The sequence below is a fragment of the Talpa europaea genome (genome assembly GCF_964194135.1).
Source record: "Talpa europaea genome assembly, chromosome: 7".
Taxonomy (NCBI): domain Eukaryota; kingdom Metazoa; phylum Chordata; class Mammalia; order Eulipotyphla; family Talpidae; genus Talpa; species Talpa europaea.
In genome coordinates this window covers 85,005,011-85,028,366 of record NC_140074.1, presented here as the reverse complement: position 1 = coordinate 85,028,366, position 23,356 = coordinate 85,005,011, and the positions used below count along the sequence as shown (strand labels likewise).

General features: G+C 41.9%; 1 protein-coding gene across 1 annotated transcript; it reads left to right on the top strand.

Annotated features, from left to right (window-relative positions):
- Nucleotides 1-3,061: 3,061 nt before the first annotated feature.
- Nucleotides 3,062-21,863, top strand: SLC6A4 (solute carrier family 6 member 4; the record flags this gene model as incomplete). The annotated part of the gene is made up of 13 exons (XM_084238783.1): nt 3,062-3,404; nt 5,572-5,706; nt 6,207-6,426; nt 7,169-7,307; nt 7,854-7,988; nt 8,303-8,406; nt 9,744-9,871; nt 9,958-10,070; nt 10,761-10,892; nt 12,161-12,260; nt 14,202-14,302; nt 17,197-17,364; nt 21,789-21,863. 13 exons carry the CDS (start codon nt 3,062-3,064, stop codon nt 21,861-21,863), a joined length of 1,893 nt encoding a protein of 630 aa, XP_084094909.1.
- Nucleotides 21,864-23,356: the final 1,493 nt, after the last annotated feature.

Below are 23,356 nucleotides of genomic sequence, written 5' to 3'. Positions count from 1 at the left end.
ATCTGGGATTCCATGCAGCATCCTGCAGGTAAAAGGGAACCCAGACCTGGGCCACTACATCTTGGCTGCTGTGACTAGTAACTGGGAGGCGTTCTCCTCCAACTGGGAGAGTAGACAGTAGGAAAGAAGGAGATGTGCAGTTCCGGCTTATTTGATGGTTTTGAGAGGTGATAACTTACCTCTTTGCACCCCAGGTTCTATGATGAAGGGTAGAGGTACAATAGGAGAACCCCTGAAAGCAGCTTGATGAAGAAAGAGGGCAACCTGAGGTCAGTGCTCACATGAGGTACACTCTTAGCAGATTTCTTTATGACTTGGGGAATATTTCAGGAAATAAGATTTTTGTAATGGCTCAGAGTAAAAATAGAAAATTGTATATTATTTTTCTAGTAGCTGCTCAGTGGAATTGTCAAGAAGGATCAGATGTCCTGGGGGGCTGAACCTCTTAAGCACCCTGAAGAACACACATTATCTCCCAAAAAGTTTGTCAAGCCACATGCACTTTCCGTCCTCTGTGCAGGATGCCCCAAGGGAGAAAGTAAATGAAATCTAGGACAAATCACTGCTGCTGTGGCAGAAGGAGCAGACACTAGAAACCAAGCGTAAGTTAGTAACTTACGCTCCTCCCCACCCGCCCAATGCATGCATTGAAGGTGGACAATGTTTCCCTTCCACATGTCATGATGGACAGGCCAGAGAAAGCGCTACTGAGCTTTAATTTAAATGACAGGAAAGTTGCTGCATTAAAGGCAGGAAAAAGTTCCTACGTAAAATTTTGAAGATGGAGAAAAAAAGATCCAGGGGATGGGGGAGCTCAGTTGTAGTCAGGCCCTATCTGTTGGGTGCCATCTGGCCCAACATAGTAAAGCTCTTTATCTCTGCCATCTGGTCTCCAAGTTCTCCAGTGTTTAATTTGGAAAACGTGTCCTTGACATAGGCTAAAGGAAAATACAGACACTTTCTTCAAATAACCAGAGGCTGCGAGTTCAGTTTTAATTTAGCTGTGTATTTAAATATATTGACATCTCATCATCTCTCTCTCTCTCTCTAAAAAAAGAGAAAGGAACTTAAGAAAATTCCCTTGGTCTGGATAATGGTTACTTAGAGTGGATAAGGGAATATGTGGCTATTTAAAAATTCCATCAAGCCTAGCTGAAGTCTCAGAGAAGAGGGGCACAGGGAGAGTCTGGAAAGCAGCAAAAAGAGGAACAGAATGGGGTTTTATCTAGATCATTCTTTGCCAGAAACTTGTACTCTTCTATGAGAAGTATTTGCATCCTTGAGTCTCAGGTAGGGTTGGGGATCAGGACTTCATAGCATGGAACCAAGAACGTCTACCTACCTCCTGATGCATACACTAGCTCTATGGAACTGTTTCCACTCTCATTGCTGTGGGGATTTCTGGCAATAATCAGTTCCTTTAAAATGCTTATTTTCCATCTTATGGGGGAAAAAAAACAAACACAAAACTCTAATTACTTGTATTTCTTGGTGTTCATGTCTAATACTTGCTGGAGTTATGTACATGGTCATCAGTGTGAATCTACTACTTTGTGTTCTAATTTTTCACTCACTCCATTTTTGTCTTCACATTTCCATGTGCAGACAATTAACTTATAGCCACTGAAAGCCCCACATAGGTTGGAGACACACACTACCATTTTTTTAGCCCCCAGTTCCTATCTATATTCTGACTATTGAATTTGGAGGGTTAGTGTCAGATCTTTGCAGTTATGAATAGTGACAGCAGGCCACTGCTGGACACCTCTTCCTAGAAAGATACAATGTAATCCCAGCTAAACAGAAACATGTTTCAACTCCCAAACTATTTCAAGAGGTTGAATAGTTGAGTCCCAGAAGAAATGAAATTAGCTGGGAGATTTTGTTTTATAACTTGGTAACAGGCCATAGTTTAAAGTCCAAAAGGGCTTGGCTTTCTACCTGTTTGACATCTCAGACCTGGATCTGGAAGCCAAGCTAACTTTCCTGCACCCCAACCCACAGGAGTGATCTGAAGATACCCAGACCCGGCCCAGCCTTCCCCACCGAGAGGCGTGGGGACAGAAAACAGCCACAACGGCATCTGTAACCTCTGTGCTCTTCTCCTTGGCTCTTCTGGTGAGGGTGAGAGGTGACCCTGTGTGCTCACTGTTGCAAAAGAAGGAGCTGGGTAGCCAAAGGAGTGGCTGGGAGGGGCAGGAATGAATGAATGGTGAGCAGCAGAACCATTTAGGACTCAGTTGGCATTGCGGAAACATAATAGGAACAAAAAAAGGTGAAGTAAGAATGGACTTGATACAGCCAAAAGCAGCTAGAATGTGCCCAAAGGTTCTTAAGATGCAAGGAAAATGAAAAAGTTCACAGCTCAGGAGTTAGGGGATGCCTCACAAAGGGTGGCCTTTTCACTGCTATCCTTGGCTCCTTTTTTGTTAGGTCATAGCTATTGTTTATAAAAAATATATTTTGAACAGTCAGCTTGAATGATGGAGAGGACTGTCCTTATATACATGCAAGCAAAAGTGCTACTTAGTCATTGTTTTCCTAGCACAACATCCAGGACACAGTAAGTGCTTTTTGAAGCTTTATCCAAACAAGTCCTCAGGTTCTTCTGAGGTACTAGTAAGTTCCAGTGTGAAATTCCAGTGCCTTGAAATGAAGTAAATACTTTGCCCTTAAATAGACCCTGTACAAAACCTTGGTAATTTTGCTATTTTTTTTGTTTTGTTGTCTTGTTGTTTCTATTGCACATTACTTGTGATTTGATACATTGTATCGGTTCAAAATGTAGTTGATTTTATAAACTCAGGGAGCAAATAGGATGGCTCACATCTAACAGGTGCATTTATTAACTAATGTAGTTTAAGATGTATGATGAGTTAATACCAAAGGCATTATTTATATTCTCCTTTCAAAGGCACTGTTTATATTCTCCTTTCTTTGTGTGCTTTTCCAACAGAACTCTCAATCCCATTGATATCAAACTGAGGAGAGCCATAGAACCAAGCACCAAGAATTCAGTTCCTCTACAGATGGGCATCATTATCATCTCTTAGCCAGCAGAATGGAGACCATGCCCCTAAATTCCCAGAAGGAGCTGTCAGTGTTTAAGGCTGGAGAAGATTGTCAGGAAAATGGAGTTCTACAGAAGGGTGTCTCTGACTCTGGGGATAAGGCAGAGTCTGGCCACATCTCCAACGGGTACTCAGGGGTTCCGAGCCCCAGTGCAGGAGATGATACTCAGCACACCAGCCTGGCTGCCACCACTGCCCTAGTGGCTGAGGTTCATCAAGGGGAACGGGAGACCTGGGGCAAGAAGGTGGATTTCCTCCTCTCAGTCATTGGCTATGCTGTGGACTTGGGCAATGTCTGGCGCTTTCCCTACATATGTTACCAGAATGGAGGGGGTCAGTATCAAGGTCCTGGAGTTCTGACTCAGGGGTGGTATCTAGATTCTCTTGGGAGCCCAGAGGATAAGTCATATCTTTTCTCCCTTGTTTAACTGCTATGAATCTGGGAACATGATTGCTTAGACTTGTAAGCTAATCTAAAAGACAAATCTCCAGTAAGCCAAAATTTTAAGTTCGCATGTAATGAAGTTCTCTGGGTTTTGAAGCTGAATGACAGCTCTCCAAAACTTGACCTCACAGATTTGTAGTACCATGAGGGTTTCATGTTGAAAGGCCTCCTTCTCATGTCTGCATTATCCAAGCTCTGTCCTCCACTAGCCAGAGGCGAGGAAACAGCTAGTAGCACTGTGCTGATCAACTCCCTCTGGCTGTCAGGTTCTGCTTAGAGGAGTCAGAACAACTTGGAAGGTGGCTCCAGGATCCCAAATTCCTGGGCCTGGCACACAGGGCTTTTAGATCTGTGTGGGAAGTCAGAAAGGGCATCAGTGCAGGTCCACAGCTTTAGGTTACAATCTGGGCATGCTGCAGAGCTGAACTCAGCCACAGCATGACATTAATGGCAACTCCAAACCAAATATGGATATGCCTTATATCTCCAACCAGAGTGTTAGATTTTTGAGATCAGAGATTATTGCTTGATCCTCCTTCTACCCCTAATGCCTCTAGAGCAGTTCACTTGTAGATTATCAAAAATAGTAGCTGACTGCAGGCATTTAAGGGATCCCCAGGGAGAGTAGAGCCAGGGACTGAGTCAGTAGGTATGGCTCTGTGTTGACTTTGAATTTGCTATCAGAATAGAAGGACAAGAAATGGGAATCAAAGCAGTCAATATTCATTTTAACAGCTCTGACAACAGATCTGGGAGGGCAGCTAAAATGAGGTTTGGGGGATATTCCATTTATTGTCACCCTCATTTCTTTCATGATCTGACACAGAATTGCCTGAATTTGCTACATTGTTTAAGGACTCCGCTCCATGCAGTTGGCAGTGTGAGGGGATGGGAGGGGTGGGGAGGTGGTATGGCAGTGAAGCACAGAACTCCTGCTTGAAAGGAGCAGAAATTGGAATCACCTTATCTCCAGCTTGGAAGGACTCACCTTTAGCCAGAGCTACATAAAAGGCTCTGGGTCAAAGGTGAAATTTCTCCTATTAATTCCCTACTATAAAGACAATCAAGCAAACCCTTTGGACAAATACACCATGAAAACACAACATGGTTTTTATTCTTGAGCCATATTTACCCTCGTGATTATAAATTAGGTGGGATCTTCCTAGTTGCACTGACTTCATGTGTCTAGGTTCAAAGCACTTTATGGGAGGGAAAGTTACCAGTGAAAATCACAACTAGTGCACCTTTTGGGTTAAAACTCAGGCTGTAAGTAATTCTTAACTTTACATTCCCATATTCAGCCTCAGTCACAAGCGCTAAGAGACTCCAGCATCTCCACTTACCTGTGCTTTCTCATTCTGTAACTAGCTACCTTTTCCAGCCGCAGCTACAAAGGTGGCTTGCAAGGGAGGATTCTCTGGCTTAGTGGAATTTTGGAAAATAGTCAAATAGCAAATAATTAAGTGTCTAGAGCCAGGGATAATACAGGTGACCAAAGATACTAATTCAGTGACTCACAGATTGTCATGGGAGATCTGTTCTAAGATCTCAAATGCTGGTCCATGCATTGGTTGCATTAGAATCACCCGGGGAGCTTAAAATTTTTGTTTTATAACCATACCTGGAGCATCTGCTTTAGGAGGTCTGGGAGAGTTTTTTTTTTTTTTTTTTTTAAGCTCACCAGAGATTATAATGATTGGGTTTAGGAAACCTAGCTCTCTGCAGTCCTGTCATTTTATAGGAAAGGAAAGGAGACAGAGTCCTTCAAGCATTTACAAGTGGCTGTCCTTATAACTCACAAACCCAGTTTTCCTTCTGCTTATTCTCTGCCTCTTCCATACCTTGCTTTCACTGTGGCACTCTGGCTACTACTACTACTTCTGGCAAAGCTCTAAGATCAGAGGACCGCAGTGTGAGGTCCCTCAGCACAGGATGGCTCTGTGACATTCAAGTACAGATGGCTCTGGTTCTTGGTGTAACTCCTGGTGTCCAGATCAGTTGAACTGTCCTGGGGCAGATGTGGCAGGGACTGAAATTGTCTTTTATCTGCCTCAGGGGCATTCCTCCTCCCCTACACCATCATGGCCATTTTTGGAGGGATCCCACTCTTCTACATGGAGCTTGCACTAGGCCAATACCACCGGAATGGATGCATTTCAATATGGAGGAAAATCTGCCCAATTTTCAAAGGTAACTGAAAGGTTTGGGTGAGTGGTTGAGTAGGTCCTTCAAGGAAGTAGTGATTTACAATGAGTGGGATCTGGGGGGCCTTCTTCTGGATTCAGTTAGGCCTTAGGTACCCCTGGGTGATAGCTTGAGTAAGATTTTGACTGCTCAGTGGTATAAAATCATTAAAGGGAAATAATAAATGGCAACTAGAAGTAAACTATAGTAAATAAGAAGAAAACTAAAGAATCAACAAGCACACATTTTCTAAAACATAACCTTGCAAATTCATATAAGGAATCTACCACATTACCACTTTCCCACTATCTGTCAGGTTACCACTATCTACCACTATGCCACTATCTACCATTTTCCCACTATATGTCTTTTGGGAATGACATGATCGGTAGTACCAACCTTTACTCCTCACCTGGGCTATAGTTCCCTCTACTGCCCTGTATTTTCAGTCTTACATTGCTGGTCTGCTCTTTAACTTTGGCCTCACTTTACCCTTTCTCTCCCAGGTATTGGTTATGCCATCTGCATCATTGCCTTTTACATTGCCTCCTACTACAATACCATCATGGCGTGGGCACTCTACTACCTCATCTCCTCCTTCACGGACCAGCTGCCCTGGACCAGCTGCAAGAACTCTTGGAACACGGGCAACTGCACGAACTACTTCTCTGAGGACAACGTCACTTGGACATTCCATTCCACATCCCCTGCTGAAGAATTTTACACGTAAGTGCATGTAAGTGAGGGCGTGGCCTGTGTGGGCCAGTCCACACCCCTGAGGTTTGACTTCTTAGGAGAGAAGAAGCAGGGAGCAGAGGTTCTTTACAGGTTTCTGAGAGATAAGGTATCAGGAATGGGGGAGTAAATGTGAGCGATGAGTGGCAGGGCCAGCTCCATGCTGTATTTGGAGTTGGGAGATTCTACCCTGAGAGCTCTGCAATCTGTCTCTTCTGTGCTGTTGTCCTTTCTGATGTGCTATGCCAGGCTGCCTCAGGCCTACTGCTACCCTCACATTCCAAAATTATTCCCCTGAATCAAAACCACCCTTCTTTCTGGGGCTTCTTACCAGTTGTCATGGAAGCAAAGCATCCTAGTACTTCAATAGTCTGAAACTATTCAAGTAATTTCCGGTGTCACATGTCCACTGCGTAAATGGGATCTATCCTTTGGAAGAAGATGCTCAGATTGGGTAGCATTCTTTAATGCTGGAATTTCAGGTCTTGGCAGTTCAGAGAGGAGAAGGGGCCCATTACCTACACATATCAATTCTCGTGAACCCAGAACCCACCTGAATGTGTTACTGGCTCCTTTAGGATGAGCAAAGCCAATCTCAGCTCTTCCCAAGACTCAGTGACCACTTATGAGTGCAGTGTCCACTTTTTCCCTTGGCATCCTCTGAGAGGTATCACATATTGCATGCTCAGATTACTTTTCAGACCATCTCATAGGTCTTTCTTGTCCACTGCAGGCGTCATGTCCTACAGATCCACCGATCTAAGGGGCTACAGGACCTGGGGGGCATCAGCTGGCAGCTCGCCCTCTGCATCATGCTGATTTTTACTGTTATCTACTTCAGCATCTGGAAAGGTGTCAAAACATCTGGCAAGGTGAGGACTGGCTGCTGATTCAGGCCTGCAAAGGACCCCAGAGGTTCTCAAATTCAGAACCCAGCAGCCTAGACAGCCACAGACAGGGAAACATTTTTTTCTTCAACACCAAGCACATTCATGATGCCCAATCTTGCTTCACCAAATCTGTTAGAAAATTCTAGAAATGGGACAATCCCAAGAACTCTTATAAGATTTTTCACCAAAATTCTCTTAATCCACTAGTAGTATGACAATAATAGGGACAATATTTTGTTGAAATACCATCATAAACCATGTTCAGTACTTTATATATATGGCTACTCCATAGTCTACTGCTAGATATTTTCCCCATTTCACAAAAGCAGAGTGAATATTAGGGATAGCACAGGCAAGCAGTGAGTCAGATCCTTGTCTGATTCTAAAGGCTCTGATCTTTCTGCCATACCACATTGGCCCCTAAAATTACAGGAATTAAAGAGGTAGACTTTCTTTCTTGAGGTCTTCAAGAATAAAAGATACAGCATCCACACAATGGTAACCTGTTTCCACTCTCCTTCCTTACAGGTGGTATGGGTGACAGCCACCTTCCCTTACATCATCCTTTCTATCTTGCTGGTGAGGGGGGCTACTCTGCCTGGAGCCTGGAGGGGTGTTCTCTTCTATTTGAAACCCAACTGGCAGAAACTTCTGGAGACAGGGGTAAGATAATGTGGAAAACACATACACCTATTACTTTCTCACTGAAGCTAGTCCTCCAAATAAAACAGTAGGGACTACTGAAATTGACTTCAGTAGTTAAGTCTGCAGTGATAACCAGAAGTACAAGCATGAAAAGCACAGCTGAAGCTACTGGATGTGTTCATGCCAAATGACAGGAAGAAAAAAATCACATTTGTTTGCACTTGATAACAAGAGCCTGGAATGACATAGTTTTTCACTTCTTCACATAGCCACATAAAGTCACTGGTCTTGCTGTTACCTGGTGTCCACTCTCATCCTTACCTCTGTTCCAGGTGTGGGTGGATGCTGCTGCTCAGATCTTCTTCTCTCTCGGTCCTGGCTTTGGAGTCCTGCTGGCTTTTGCTAGCTACAACAAATTCAATAACAACTGTTACCAGTGAGTTTCTGGGGCCCCCTCAAGCAAGTTTGAAAGTGGGGTAAAGTTGAACAAATGACCTCTAACCTGATCAGCTCAGGTCATGGTAGACACAGACCCTGACCATTCACCCATACCTAAGCCAGTAGCTGAGAGAAAACCAGTCATGTCTGTTTTGTCTCTACATATAAAAGAAAAACAAACTAATACATTCCAAAGCAGGTTTACAAAAATTGCAACATACATTAAATGTTTAAATCTGACTTGTTAGTGTATGTAACAATAAAATTATAATATGCTTATTTGCATGCACAGACACTGACACCCAAAGTATAATGATTGAGCTATTTAGACAATGCAAAAACGCCATTATTTCTGTGGCAAAATCTTATTTCAGAAATTTTGATGAACCCCTCCAAAAAAAAAAAACAAAAAAGAAATTTTGATGAAACAAAATTGTACAAATTATGTTTTACCAATTATGATTTAAATATCACTCATCTTTAGAGTTAACTTTTGCTTTAATGTTTATTATTCATGGCAATTTCCAGTGATCTAATTGTGCTATTTATAAGATTATATATTTTTTAATTAAGTAACATGTCCTTGTATTTGAGACCCCAATCTGAAGTTATAGGATGAGGTCTTCTTTTAAAAGTATCATGATATCAGGCCTCCCCAGTGGCGCAGCAGTTGAGCTCTGGGTTGCGAAGCTGCCCGCAGCCTCTGCAGCACCAGTTCGATCCCTGGCTGCCAGGGAGGATCCCACATGGTGCGCAGACCTCTCCTGCCGTGCCCGCTGCTCCCCTCAGCAGTGTACTTTGGTCCTTCTGCCTGTTCTGCTCCCCGCTCTGGTTCTGGTGAATTCTCTCACCCTCCTGCACTTCTGACTGTACCCAGTGCTTGTATAAATAAATAAATAAATCTTAAAAAAAAAAGTATCATGATATCTCTGTGGTGGTCTTGTCATGCCATTTGTAGATGTCAAAATTCTAAATCTGTAGACTTCACAAATGTGAACCCAAGTTGCCCTCCTAGTCCCCACTCCAACCCAGGTCCTGCTTCAGAATCACCTTGTTTGAAATCAAGAGGTCTATGCTGTGTTGCTTGGAAACACCACCATCTCTTTAAAACAACTTCTGACCTATTGTTCTCCTGATGCCGTGCATGGTGGTAACTATAGCTTGTACTTCAAGCTTGATACAATCAACCTAGGCTACAAGTAGTGGGAGAAGGGGAGGGGATAGGATTGAAATCTCTTTGAGCTCAACCTGCTCACCCTTGCCACATTTAGAGACAGATGCTTATTAGATTCTGACCTCAGAAATGTCTCAACCTCTCTGGGTTTTCTGCTCCAGAGACGCCCTGGTGACCAGTGTGGTGAACTGCATGACAAGCTTCGTTTCAGGATTCGTCATCTTCACGGTGCTTGGGTATATGGCTGAGATGAGGAATGAAGATGTGTCTGAGGTAGCAAAAGATGCAGGTAGGACTTCAGGTTCTGTTTTCCTTTAAGAAATCTTCGTAGGACAGGTTTCAGAGACCACCAACTTATTTCCTCTTCTGTTGTAGGCCCCAGCCTCCTCTTCATCACATATGCAGAAGCAATAGCCAACATGCCAGCATCCACATTCTTTGCCATCATCTTCTTCCTGATGTTAATCACACTCGGCTTGGACAGCACAGTGAGTGAATGGGGAAGAAAATGCAGCTCTGGAAGAAAAGAAGAGAAAGAGGAAAGGGAGGAAGGGGAGGAAGTAGAGAAAGAGGTAGAAAGGGAGAAGGGGAAACTAAAACTGTGCCTTCCCATCCTGGCTATCCAGGTGGTGGTGGCTGCTTCTGGTGCTCTTCCAGACTCTTGCTTACTTCTCAGTGAAGGTACTCACTATCCTTAGTACATTAGAGTCATTACTAGGATAATGAGGGTAAAGTGCCCGATATAGGCCAGGAGGTCAGCATTTGTGAACTTTTATTATTGTGCACTGCCCCTTGACCAGATGGCAGCACCTGAAAGCCAGGGCAAGGTAACTCTGGTGTCTCAGTCCCCTGCTATCCAGCATTCAGCTCATGATCTTGTGCTCATTAGAATGGAATGAGTCTCAGCTTTGAGCTGGCCTTTGTGGTAGTCTCCCCAAGAGACCTCATATAAAGAAGTCCTGTTCACGTGCTACATTTTCTTATCTGGATGTATTAGCGAGGGGTTCTCACTGACATTGTAAAAGAGGGAAATATATTTCCAGTGAGGACTGATGAGTATGGGCAAATGGTCATGATCACCTTACTTTGTCACTTGGTAATATTAACTTTCTCCTGCTTCACTGTCCTAGAAGGTAACAGATTTGTCCCAAAGCTTCCAATGTGACTGTGTCTCTCAGTTTGCAGGCTTGGAGGGTGTCATCACAGCTGTGCTGGATGAATTTCCACATGTCTGGTCCAAGCGCCGGGAGTGGCTTGTGCTTGGTGTGGTCATCACCTGTTTCTGTGGATCCCTGATCACCCTGACTTTTGTGAGTAACACAACCCATAGCTCTGAGTCAGCCTCCCTTAGGGTCTCTCCCCTAGAGCAAAACACTATAAGAAGCTATTCCTTTCCTTCCATCGTGCATGGTGGCCCAGCTTTAGGGCTAAAGGAAGAGGGGTTGTCACAGCTATTAAAAAGTTCTGTCATCAAGGATAAGAAGAAATGTTTCCATTAGCTTCTGTTGTTATACAGAGTCGCTTGGCATGTTATAGTAGATCCAACTAGATTTTAGGCTTGGCAGAACATCTGGAGAAAAACTACCACTTACTTTTTTGTAGTGCCGGAAAGGCACGGAGCAGTTTCTCTATGATCTGGGCATACGGGTAAAGGAGATTCCTGGAGCCCTCAGTGGCTCGCTCAGGCTTTTATTGAGCTTTTTACATCATTTGTAATGTGGCAACCAGGTACATGGCAGGCAGGGGGTTCAGGGGGGCCGGGAGGCTGGCAGGCCTCCCAGCCCCCAGTGAGTCCTCACTCTTTCTAGGCTCTCTGGTATTCTTTGTGGTGTTCCCGCTGTCTCTGCTTCCGCTACCATGCCCTCTGCTTCTTTGCTGCTTCTACCACCGTTGGCATCCCCATGATGCCGCCCTTATAAGCCCAGTCTTTCAACCCAGGTACGCCCACTTATACATGCCCACACCCTACTCCGGGTGTCTGGCATCAGGCACGTGTGCAAGCTCACAGGTGTCTATCATTAATACTGTAAAATGTGCATCAGGTGGTACCCATAGGCATCCAGGGCTTGTATGCTCTACTCAAGGGAGATTTTGCACACGTGCATCTTCACACCATTGCCCAGTCTGTTGGGACAGAGGCTTTAAACTACAACCAACATGTTCAATGCATCTAAAGTTGTGGACTCTTCAAGATTCAGTTTTTAGGAACCAGGATTCTTCAGAGTAAAGCACACAGTAGGTGTCAGATAAATTGAAAAAAGTTGAAAATAGATCTGGAAGTTCTTTTGAATTTGTCTCTTAGAGCTTAGCAGGGAAATGAAACAAGAGCGTGCTATAGGGAGCAGGAGGAGCCAACTGATGGGATGAGATCTGGCCCACACTGTGAAGGCCAAACAGATAGGCTTTGGGATACTTGTATTAGGTCCAAGTTGAGGATTTTCCAGAATTATGCTAAGAAGCTAAAAACAAAACAAAACAAAAAACAGCAGCAGCAACAGCAGCTTTTTAGGCCCATATAGTAAAGCGGGGAGAGTGCCTCAGAGAACCCTGTTAACCAGGTTCATGATCTCCTTTCTAGGGAGGGGCCTACGTGGTGAAGCTACTGGAGGAATATGCCACAGGGCCTGCCGTGCTCACTGTTGCACTGATAGAAGCAGTTGCTGTGTATTGGTTCTATGGTAAGATGCTTCCTTCTGCTAGTCACAATTGTTTTTACACCAACGTACAGTCACCAGATCAGAGACTGACTGCATCAAAGAAAGGCCGGGCAGTGGATGTCACCTCCTGGTGGATTTGTAAAATAATCTCAATTGAATGCTTTCTTCAGAAACATCATCAGGGCCTCCCTGGTGGTACAAGGGGTTAAGTCTCAGTACTATCAAGCTATTGACAGCCACTGCAGCACGAGTTCAAACCCCAGCCAGGGAGCTAACCCACATGGTGCAGTAGACCTCTCCTGTCTCACTCGTACTCCCCTTAGCAGTGTATTTCAGTAGATCCACCTGTTCTGCTCCCCACTCTATCTCTGGTGAATCCTCTGGGATAGGTGAATCATCGCTCCCCAAACCCCTGGACTACACCCCAGCTCTTCTATGCATAAATAAATAAAAATTTAAAAATAAATAAATAAATGTTTACCCAATGGCAACAGGCTGAAGTGGTCACACAGCTCATCCACAGTGGATGCATAAGATTGGCTCAAAGAATTGCAGGGAAAACAAAGAATTAGTGTACAGGGAATGTATTTACAACATATACAATATACTACTGTTATAAAGAGTGGCTCCAAATTTTAAGTTTCACAAGCAAGTGCTCCCTCCAGTGCCTTGAGAGCAAGTTTAGGAGCTTATTTTCTAGGGTAGAGGCAAGAATGTTCCTGTTTGGATTATCTGTCCTGGTAACCCTCCCTCCCCCCATTCTCTCTCCTCTGATCCTGGAGTGGACTCTGATAAGAGTGAAATCATCTGGAGTGCAGAGTGAGCTGACTTGGGCCCACTGGCAGGTGTCCCAAGAGCCCTTGAACAGGGATTGGGAGGGTACAGCCAATCAAAGACCAAGGTTCAGATATATCTCCCTCCGTATTAAAAATCAAGAAGTGATAATTTCATTCTGAAAATGTATTTTTCTAATTTCTATGAAAATGAGATAGTTTGTCATTACAGATAATATGAAGAAGGGGGACATGTATTATGAGTTGCAGATGGGCCTGTTTTGTTTTGCTTAGGAAACCTGTTTTTTTTTTTTTTTTTTTTAAGAAAGTCCTCTCTACTTCCTCAAGAACTCAGAGGACAAAGTTCAAAGTTTGTGAATTGCTCTAGACCTTTCTGTGGTATTACTGGGAGCTCTTGGAAGCACCCATAGAACAGCACCCTCCCTTCCCCTTCTCAATTTCTCAGTAATTTCTCTGTTACTTTTTATAGAACCTTGATTTTTTTTTAATTCTTTTTTTTTAAGATTTATTTATTTATTTATACAAGCACTGGGTACAGTCAGAAGCGCAAGAGGGTGAGAGAATTCATCAGAGCCAGAGCGGGGAACAGAACAGGCAGAAGGACTGAAGTACACTTCTGAGGGGAGCAGCGGGCACGGCAGGAGAGGTCTGCGCGCCATGTGGGACCCTCGCACCGCCGGGGATCGAACCGGTGCTGCAGAGGCTGCGGGGAGCTTCGCAGCCCAGCGCTCAACCGCTGCGCCACTGGGGAGGCCCTAGAACCTTGATTTTATATGAGTAGGCAATATTGTGGTTAAAATTTTCTCTTGAACGTTTCCAGTATATGGTCAGTGTCAGTCTCTGTCAGGTGGGTGTGCCATCCCTAGACAAAATTCAGCTTTCCTTCCTATAGTAGCAATAAAATGAAATACATAGTGGGCTTAGAAAGATGGTGTGGGCACCAGCAGGGAGCATTAGGTTCCCTCCCACATGTCCACCAGTCCCCCCTCTCTGTAGAAAAAGAGCATTGCTTGCTACAAAATGCAGTTCTGTGACAAGTATCCCAGATTCCAATCAATTTGGTGCCCCTGAGCCCAAATTCCAGAGCTTCTATCTCTTTGAGAATTAATGGGTAGAAAGACTGTCCTTGCCCTCTCAGTCAATCTCTTTCTCTTTTGGATGATTTTAGGCATCACTCAGTTCTGCAGTGATGTAAAGGAAATGCTTGGCTTCAGCCCTGGATGGTTTTGGAGGATCTGCTGGGTAGCCATCAGCCCTCTCTTTCTCCTGGTGAGTTATCATTTCCCTTCCTCTCACTCTGAAGAAATGATCACCCTCAAACACTAATAAATTTTGTTATGTGTAACAAGTGTGTGTGCGCGCGCGCGTGTATGTGTGTGTGTGACATACATATATAATTAGCCCACCCAGTTAGTTGCAGTTTATTAGTAGTATCTGGGCTGTCCATTTTATCTCAGGACATCTCTGCCTTTGGCATACAACCATGTTCTCCCCCTCTTTCAAAACAGCCTTTTCTGTATTGTTTTGACTTTCTCCAGGAAGTAATTTCTTGACATAACTTATCAGATGGACATGTTTTTTCTTTATTGCCTCTGAAGTGCTGCATGTCTCCCTATCCCAGAATTCCTCCTTGACTTTCTTTCCCCTGAGCCCCAGAAACTTCCAAAACTAAAGCCAACTCTTGCCCCATGCAGCAAATATTCCCAGGGCTTAGTGGCTCAGGCATGTGCTCTGGGCTCCATCATTTCCTTAGATCTTGGCCTGGTAGTTCTTAATTATCTTACCAGCTCACTGGTGTTTTTGGTTAAAAACATATATATTTTTTCAAATCCAGAATTTTTAGTTGTTTTCAGTAGGATAGTTGGTCTGAATTACCTAGTCTGTCCTTACTAGAAGCAGAAGTCCTGACATAAGTGGGTTATTAATTTATGTTATTACCAGTGCTGCTAGATAATCTACTTAAATCCTTTCATTGTTCTTCAAAGGAAGAAGAGACATTGGATTAGTTCCTTGAGGGCAGAAGTCATGTTTTGTTTGTTTACTTTAGTTATCCTGACACTGAGGGAATGATGTCCAGGGCTGAGACTTGGATAAGGCAAGTGAGGTACTTACCACAGATATAAAATTTAAGAGGGCACCAAGAAACTCAGAAGTCTAAAATTATTTTAACGTTTTAAAATGCATTACTTTTAATGTATTTACTAATTTTTTAAAGACACAAATTAATGCATAAAATCCCCTATCAACCAAATACCAACTTTTTAAATAAATAGGGTCTGACCCTGTATTTACCTGTTTTACCTCATTTGCCTCACTCTAATCTGGCCCTGTCAGGCCTTGTTTTTTAAAATATTGCACTAAAGTGTTATTTATCTTGATTATTGACATTTTGACTACTTTAAGTGTGGTACCTCCTTAAATGAGTGCCTCACATGCTTCAGCCCAGTCCTGGCCTCAGGATTTTAGTATTTTCATTTCCGTGAACTTCTAGCTGACTAGGTCAATTCTTGGTGTACAGCAGATGACTTGCTGCGTCCAGCAAAACTCATGTACAGATTTGGTGGGTTCAGGTACATTATTCATAATTCCTGCGATGTTTGCTTTACTCATTTCCTCTAAAGACAAATGCTCTAGTGCCCTATTCAGAAGGGACAAATCTGTCTTCCACTTCTGGGATTACTGAACAGATACCCTACTCTGGGCTTTTTAAGGCTGCTTTAGGTAAATGAGTAGCTTACTGAAAATACAATTTTTTACTAAAACCAAGTTAGAAAAAAAAGAAAATAATGCATATGAGCAAGGAGAGGCTGGGCATGTGAATTAACACTTACTCATCATAATAGGAGCTTGAGGTCACTCTGAACTGCTTTGGATTTCCCACACCTGATATTAAAATGAGATGAATTACAATAGGGTGGCTCCTAACCAGACCCCTCCTTTCTCTTATCCAAAACTACCTTAGTGACTGAGTCTGGGGGTGAGGAGAGTAAGTTCAGAGAAAGGTTTTTGATTGACCCAGCTCCTGCTTTAAAAGGTTCCTTCTGGACTGAGGATAACACTATTCAGAAAATGGATGTGTGTTTAACAATTTCCCATTTTACTACCTGCAGACAAAGAAAAAAAAGATATAAATAGATGTTTAACCACATAAATAATTTATATTACTGTCTTCTTTATGACTATGAAATAATAAAATTAAATTAAATCAAGAGCAATAACGATTAAGGCACAGTGGTTACTAGGCAAAAACTGTTATTTATGCTCTCTCTCTGGAAACCAAACTGAAATAAGAAAATTCACAAACTGTTGGGAGCACACTATGAATTTTTTTGGTCAAATATTTCAAATAAAAGGTGTATTATGCTGCTTTTCCCCCAGTTATTCCTCTCACTGGGTCTACTGCTGGCAATCAGTAATTAATTCATTGTTGGGAGGTCTCAAGTAGAATCATCCATGTTGAATACCCAGGTTAAGGAAATTAATGTCAAAAATTTCAAATAAAAGGTGTATTATGCTGCTTTCCCCCCCAGCTATTCCTCTCACTGGGAGGGTCTACTGCTGGCAATCAGTAATTCATTCATTGTTGGGAGTCTCAAGTAGAATCATCCATGTTGAATACCCAGGTTAAGGAACTTAATGCAGAAAGCAGAAAGTTCAAAAACGGGGAGTGAAGAAACATGTATCCAGGGTTATCCAGGGGTCTGAGTACTCTCCAGACCCCTTATTATCTATCCTGCCCAGAATATCTTTCATCTGACCAAAAACATCTCTCCTGACCAGAGTACCTTCCATCTGACCAAAACCAATCATAGCCAAGGAAATGCAGAGAAATATGAAGCCTAACAACTGGGAAAGGCCTTGGAAAGGTCACCCCATTTATTACTTCTAGGGGAAACCACTCCTAATAGATGCCATCCTCTCCTCTTTTGCCCTGAAGGGGATGCTGTCACGTCCCTAAATAATTTTCTGAGGCCCTGGCATCCCCTGTAGGGGTAGATATAATGGTAGGGAGGAAAAATCAAGATACATACATGGTTGTTTCATTGTTGCAATTCAGATATAAAAAGAAGATACTGTGTCTGAATTCATCTTAGGATATGGTATTAAAACTGTATCTACTCAAATATTAAGATTTTTAATGTTTCTTGAAATTTCTGTTTTAGTTCATCATTTGCAGTTTTTTGATGAGCCCACCACAGCTACGGCTTTTCCAATATAACTATCCTCACTGGAGTATTGTCCTGGGTTACTGTATAGGAACCTCATCTTTCATCTGCATCCCCACATACATAACTTATCGACTGATCATAACTCCAGGGACATTTAAGGAGGTATGTGCTAGTATGGAGGTATGTTTTCAGACTGATAGTTGTTTGGGAAGAAGATTCCATTGTTATGCTCTATTCAAAAAGGATTAAGTCTACCACATGAAATTCACCAGGAGTCTTTCAACCTTACATATATTCTTACACTGTGGTGCAGATCTGCAGTGGCTGCCACTGTCATTTTAAGGCATTTCCAATAGACCTCAAATACAGTGGTGAAAACCTGAGCTGGACATTTGGTGCACCACAGCACACAGCTTGGGTGTGTATAGTATTCCAAATTAATCAGATAATTACCTAGCCTCTTGCATGCCACTGGGCATGGACATCAATCTGCAATGTCTGAGCAATACCCAAATTTTGATTTAAGTGGAGATTATGGTAGAAAATGTCCATTATCATTTTTCTAACAGCAATGTGACAAATGCTATTTTGAAAAAAAAAAAAGGATGTTGCAATGATATCACAGTTTTAGCTCAAGCCATTGATTTTTTTTTTTTTTTTTTGGTCACTGTGGCAAGATTCATTTTAGTAATGAATAATGTGCTGTGTAAGTTTTAATAACAGAAATTTATAATTTGTATGATTGCATACTTTTCAAAGCATCTTCATGTAGATTATCTTATTTTGTTATCAAAATATATTGTGAAGTAGATGAGCAGAAATTATTAGCAAAGATACTGAAGGTTGAAATAATCCTGCTCAAAATTTCCTTTTATCAGTGACTTGTACAAGGACACAGAGTGCAGGGAGGCTCAGAATCCAGATCTTCTGATTCAGTCACTTGATGTACAATCTCAGAGTTCTAGTTCAATGCTCTTTTCACTTTTAGATGTACCTTCACTTTTGTCCTCGGGGTATTAATAGCTTGTAATGTAGAAACTGGCACTAGGGATTTGGGAAAAATGAGTTGCCATTTTTTTTATCTGGTGCTGCCAAAATTAGTAACTTAGGCCACCAGGATTCCCATAACATTATACTTCACATTACCAGAATTTAAAATGCTTGAATTTTTATTTTTTTGCTTGATTTATTCCCATAGTAAGAAGGTTACTGTGTAAGATGAGCTTGAAGATACCACTTACCAAGTCTGTAGTTGGGTGCTTTCACTGGGGACAATCTCAAAGGTAAAGAGTGGTATTTGGAGAAACTAGAAGGGACTGTAATCAACAGTAACCTAAGAAATGGGGTGGACTACTCACTGAGCTCTTAGAAGCAAAACTAAAACATGAGACTAATCCCCTAAAATATTCCACAATAAACATGAAACAAGAGAACATGAGGCAATTATACACTAGCTTTGAGAACAACTGAGTGCCATTCTTAGGTGAGTAGAACTTTGTAAGGAGCTACTAATTTCCTACACTCAAATCATTTCTATCACAGCTTATGCCTCCCAAAGTGGCTTGGACACCATCGCTCAGACCAAGAAACACTGAATTTGTTCCTTCAGGTTGTACTTTACAACAATTGTGATAGTTCACTGGCTCTGTTAATTCAAGATCAGAGGCCAAGGCCAAGAACTTATTTAGGTTAATAAATGTCAATTTCGGGCCTCCATGGTGGCGCAGCGGTTGAGCGCTGGGTTGCGAGGCTGCCCGCAGCCTCTGCAGTGCCGGTTCGTTTCCCGGCTGCTCCCCGGCCACCGGAGGAGGGTCCCACATGGCGCGCAGACCTCCCTGCCGCCCGCTGCTCCCCTCAGCAGTGTACTTCGGTCCTTCTGCCTGTTCTGCTCCCCGCTCTGGCTCTGGTGAATTCTCTCACCCTCCCGCGCTTCTGACTGTGCCCAGTGCATGTATAAACAAAAAACAAACGAACAAGCAAATAAATAAATAAATAAAAAACATGCCTCTATTTAAAAAATAAATAAATAAATGTCAATTTCTTTGCTGATTGAATGTACCTCAAAAATCCTGGTCATCTTTCTTGCAAATTCCCCTTGTTGGCCACAAGGGAATGCCACTCAAGGTATATAAATAATAGAGCTCAAATTCATTAGCAGTAGGCGGCTGATTAGGGGCCATCTTTGCCATAGGTCACAAGATTGGTTACCCAGAAACACTATGATATTGACAGTTAAAAGACCTACTCAGCTATAGCAAGTCACTCACCTTCTTAGGCCTTATTTTCCTCATTTTTTAAAAAAACTCATTACTTTTTTAAAAGATTTATTTATTTATTTATTTATACAATAGCTAGGGTACAGGCCAGAGGCACGGGAGGGTGAGAGGATTCACCAGAGACAGAGAACAGGCAGACAGACCGAAAGCACTGCTGAGGAGGGCAGTGGGCATGACAGGAGAGGTCTGCTGCGCCATGTGGGAATCTCCCTGGCCACCTGGGAATCAAACCCACACTGCAGAGGTTGCAGACAGCTTCACAGTACTGTGCTCAACCCACTGCCCCACCAGGGAGGTCCCTATTTTCCTCATGTTTAAAATGCATGCACTGGACTGGATTAACATTTTCCAAAGTGGTTTAAGGAATGGCATGTTCCATGTTCCAGTAACATCAGATGTTTTGCTGGGATAAAAAGGTTATATGGGCAAATAATTTTGGAGTTTAGTATTAAGGCAAGATAAGATTTCTTTGCTACAGTACTTCTAAAAAAATCTTTCACATGCTCATATACATGCTTAATTTCTGAGAGGCTTTATAAAGCATGCTGTATTTTTTGCCAAGCATCCCAAGGAACAATACTTTATGAACACCAGACCTGATGAGCTGTAACATTCTATCTATAAGGGATAGAGGCCTCATATGAAATTTTGGTGTGGTTTAAAAAAAAAAAGGACTAAGAGAAAGGTAAACTTAACTCTTTTGGGCCCTAGCCACCTACAAGGTTGGACTTTGTAGAGGAAGCCACTGCTTGCTCACCTGTAATTTGGAGAATATCATTTACACCTGCAGCCTAGAACTCTTAACTGCAGAATTCCATAGTAAACTGCACAAAGATACTAGGAAGATGGTCTCTAATAAGTAAGCATCAACTGTGATCCATTTCTTAGATTATAAGTTTTCTGGGCCTGAATAATTTTGAGGGTAGTAGTGGTCTGACAGCTGTAATACTGCCAAATGGTATGTTGGAAAGGAAGGTGAGTTCTGCAGAACAGGTGGGTGGGTGGTTTAGGGCACAAAAGCCATCATTGTATTTTATAGTGTTGTTCAATTCAAGCCTTGCCTACACCGTACACCTTAGCGCTTTCCTCTCTCTGTACAACTTCGAGGATCACTGGAGCCCAGTTTGAGTGATCTCTGTCCAGTTCCCAACTAGCAAGACATAATTCTGTTTAATCAACTATAGGTTACACATTATTGATGGAGATGGATAATTTACAAAATTTTGCATTCTGTGACTTGACATGCCCCGGTAGCTAATGGTCATAGCAGCGATTCCTTTTTTAAACCACTGTGAGAATGCAGTAGTCAAATATTAAGGTTATTAGGAACACACAACACACATAGGCCCTGCTCCTTAAAAAACAAATCCCTAGAACCAGGAAATAAAAAAGATTGAAGGGGATTACATACTTTTCAATACAAAATAAAGAGAACCAGTAGCAGTACTTCACCTAAAATCAATAAATTTAAAGATGCATTCAGATCCAATTTTGCTTATATAACCATACATAGACTTCTGACCATGAGATTTTACTAAGCAACTTAATAAAGATTTTTCTAAGTCTCTGCAGTGCTGTTATTTTTTTCTTTCTCCACATCCATGAGCTGCTTCATATCAGCTAAGTTTTACAAGGTAGGCTGTGTATTTCATGCTCAAGTCCAAGCATATTTCAGGTAGTCTTAAATCTTTTGTGTACCTCAGTTTTTTCTAAAGTAAAAAATCTCATTCTTTTTCCTTTGAGGAATACTATGTCAACATGAAGATTGCTTCAGCACTGATGATTTAAATAGTCACATCTTTCTAAATTAAATTTAATTATGTGATAATTCATATCCTTGTTTGAACTAGCCAGCACTCCTTTATAAATTCATTACATCATTAACATACTATTACAGTGACTGATGGCACTGTACACTGTGCCTGAAATGTGTATGCAGGGCACACGGAGCCTAATTGCAGGAGACTAAACTCTAGCACTTGCTCTGTTCCCTAAGTACTATGTAGCTGCATGAAGCCTTCTCTGCCCAGAAAAATGGCTGTACTTTCTCAGGTCATAAAACGCATGTTATAGGCTTGTAAAGGTTCCACTGAAGGTTCATTATTTCTCCCATCAGTGATGACTTCTTAGTTTATTTTATAGTTCCTGAATATAACATTTTTATCCATACTTTAGAATAGAGAACTTTCTAAAGCAGTCAATAAGACTAATAACATTAAAATATTAAACTTCACTTTAATATTGTTGAAATATTTTACAATGTTGTTAAATTACAAGAATGTTTATAACACCTTGTTTTCTTCCCAACAGCGAATTATTAAAAGTATTACTCCAGAAACACCAACAGAAATACCCTGTGGGGACATCCGCCTGAACGCTGTGTAAAATGCTTCAATGGGAGGAAAATGTCTATCCAAGAGACTCTTCCTTCAGTTCCAACAAAGTCATTCCTCACCTTCTCCCCTCTAAATGAATGTTTCCAGCTAAGCTGAAAAATTGGAAGGGCCTTCTTCACCCAGACACAGTCCCAAAAGACTATGGGTCTCCGACTTTTATGGCCTCTAGCTACTTTCTGTGAAGTCTCTTGGTCATATTACCATGTTGGACTCTGTGACACAACTAACTAGCCTATTTTGGATGTGCAAGGGTGTGTATGGAGGTGTGAAAACCACCATATAATCAGTTAGGATTAGGTTTAGAATCATATCTGTGAGTCTATTGTATTATTTCTTGTTATCTGATGTTTGTTTCGAAAGGTTTCACTGTTCATGAATGCATAAACCATGTAGGGGAAAGAAGGGATGCTTCTTGCTAGCCATATATTTTCTGAATAGCATAGAATTCTATAGCTGGAATCTACTAGAACCCTCTACCCTCTGTGCTGCTATGGAATCAGGAAAGATGTAAGAAACTAAACGGAAAAATAGTATGTACATGTGATCATGTGTCTATGTATATTGATGTTTCAGTGTATCCTTAAATCTATTTCAATATTTTGGGTTCAGTGCAAACTATATGAATTTTCTTTAATTCCACCTACTCAAATGTGTATGTATGTTATTATTTGAAGGGTACAATTGCACATACTTGCCATCTTCTTCTCCAGAGACACTACTTTGGCCCACACATCTTCCTTCATGGGCCTATTGTTAGCATTTGCTACACTTCATTGCCATCTTCCTACCTTTTCCTGCAAACATTCAGGATGCTACACAAGCAAATCTGGTCTACTTCTTTAGATATTGGCAACAGCCTCTTTGGTGTGCAGTTGGCTATCTGGTTTAAGCTCTGGCAACTTCAAATGACTCAGTTTAACTGGTCAAATGACTTTATTGAAGAGAGGATAAATCTTGTTTATACAGTATATAGAGCTGGCATTTTATCTAAAGCAAGGTCATCCTCAATCTAAAAGTAAATGGACACTGTAAGTTATCCTTCAATGGATAACCTCCTTGACCCCTTTCACCTTTCCTAATAGTCATGATTGCTGCGATGCTATGTTAAGCCCTCTTGATACTTTTCAGTCTACGCAAATCTGACTGAAAACGGGTCAGTGAAGTGAATGACCCTTTCATTTGACATAGTCCTTAATATAGATCAAGAATATTTGGCATTTGGTACATGACTGATGAATTAGAAAAGCAAATTTACCCTGTAGTGATGTTTCTTTACCAAAATCTTAAAGAAAATAAAGCTTAGTCAATGGTATCTATCAGTCCTTTAAATAAATCAAATTTAATTCTAACAACCTTATAAGATCTGTATAGCAGAGAATGGCTTTCATCAAATTACAGCTCCTTTTTTTTCTGGCTTCCCTTCCCCAACAATTTCTGCCCCAACCATCTTCCTGTATTCTCCCTATAGCCTCCTATTTGAGT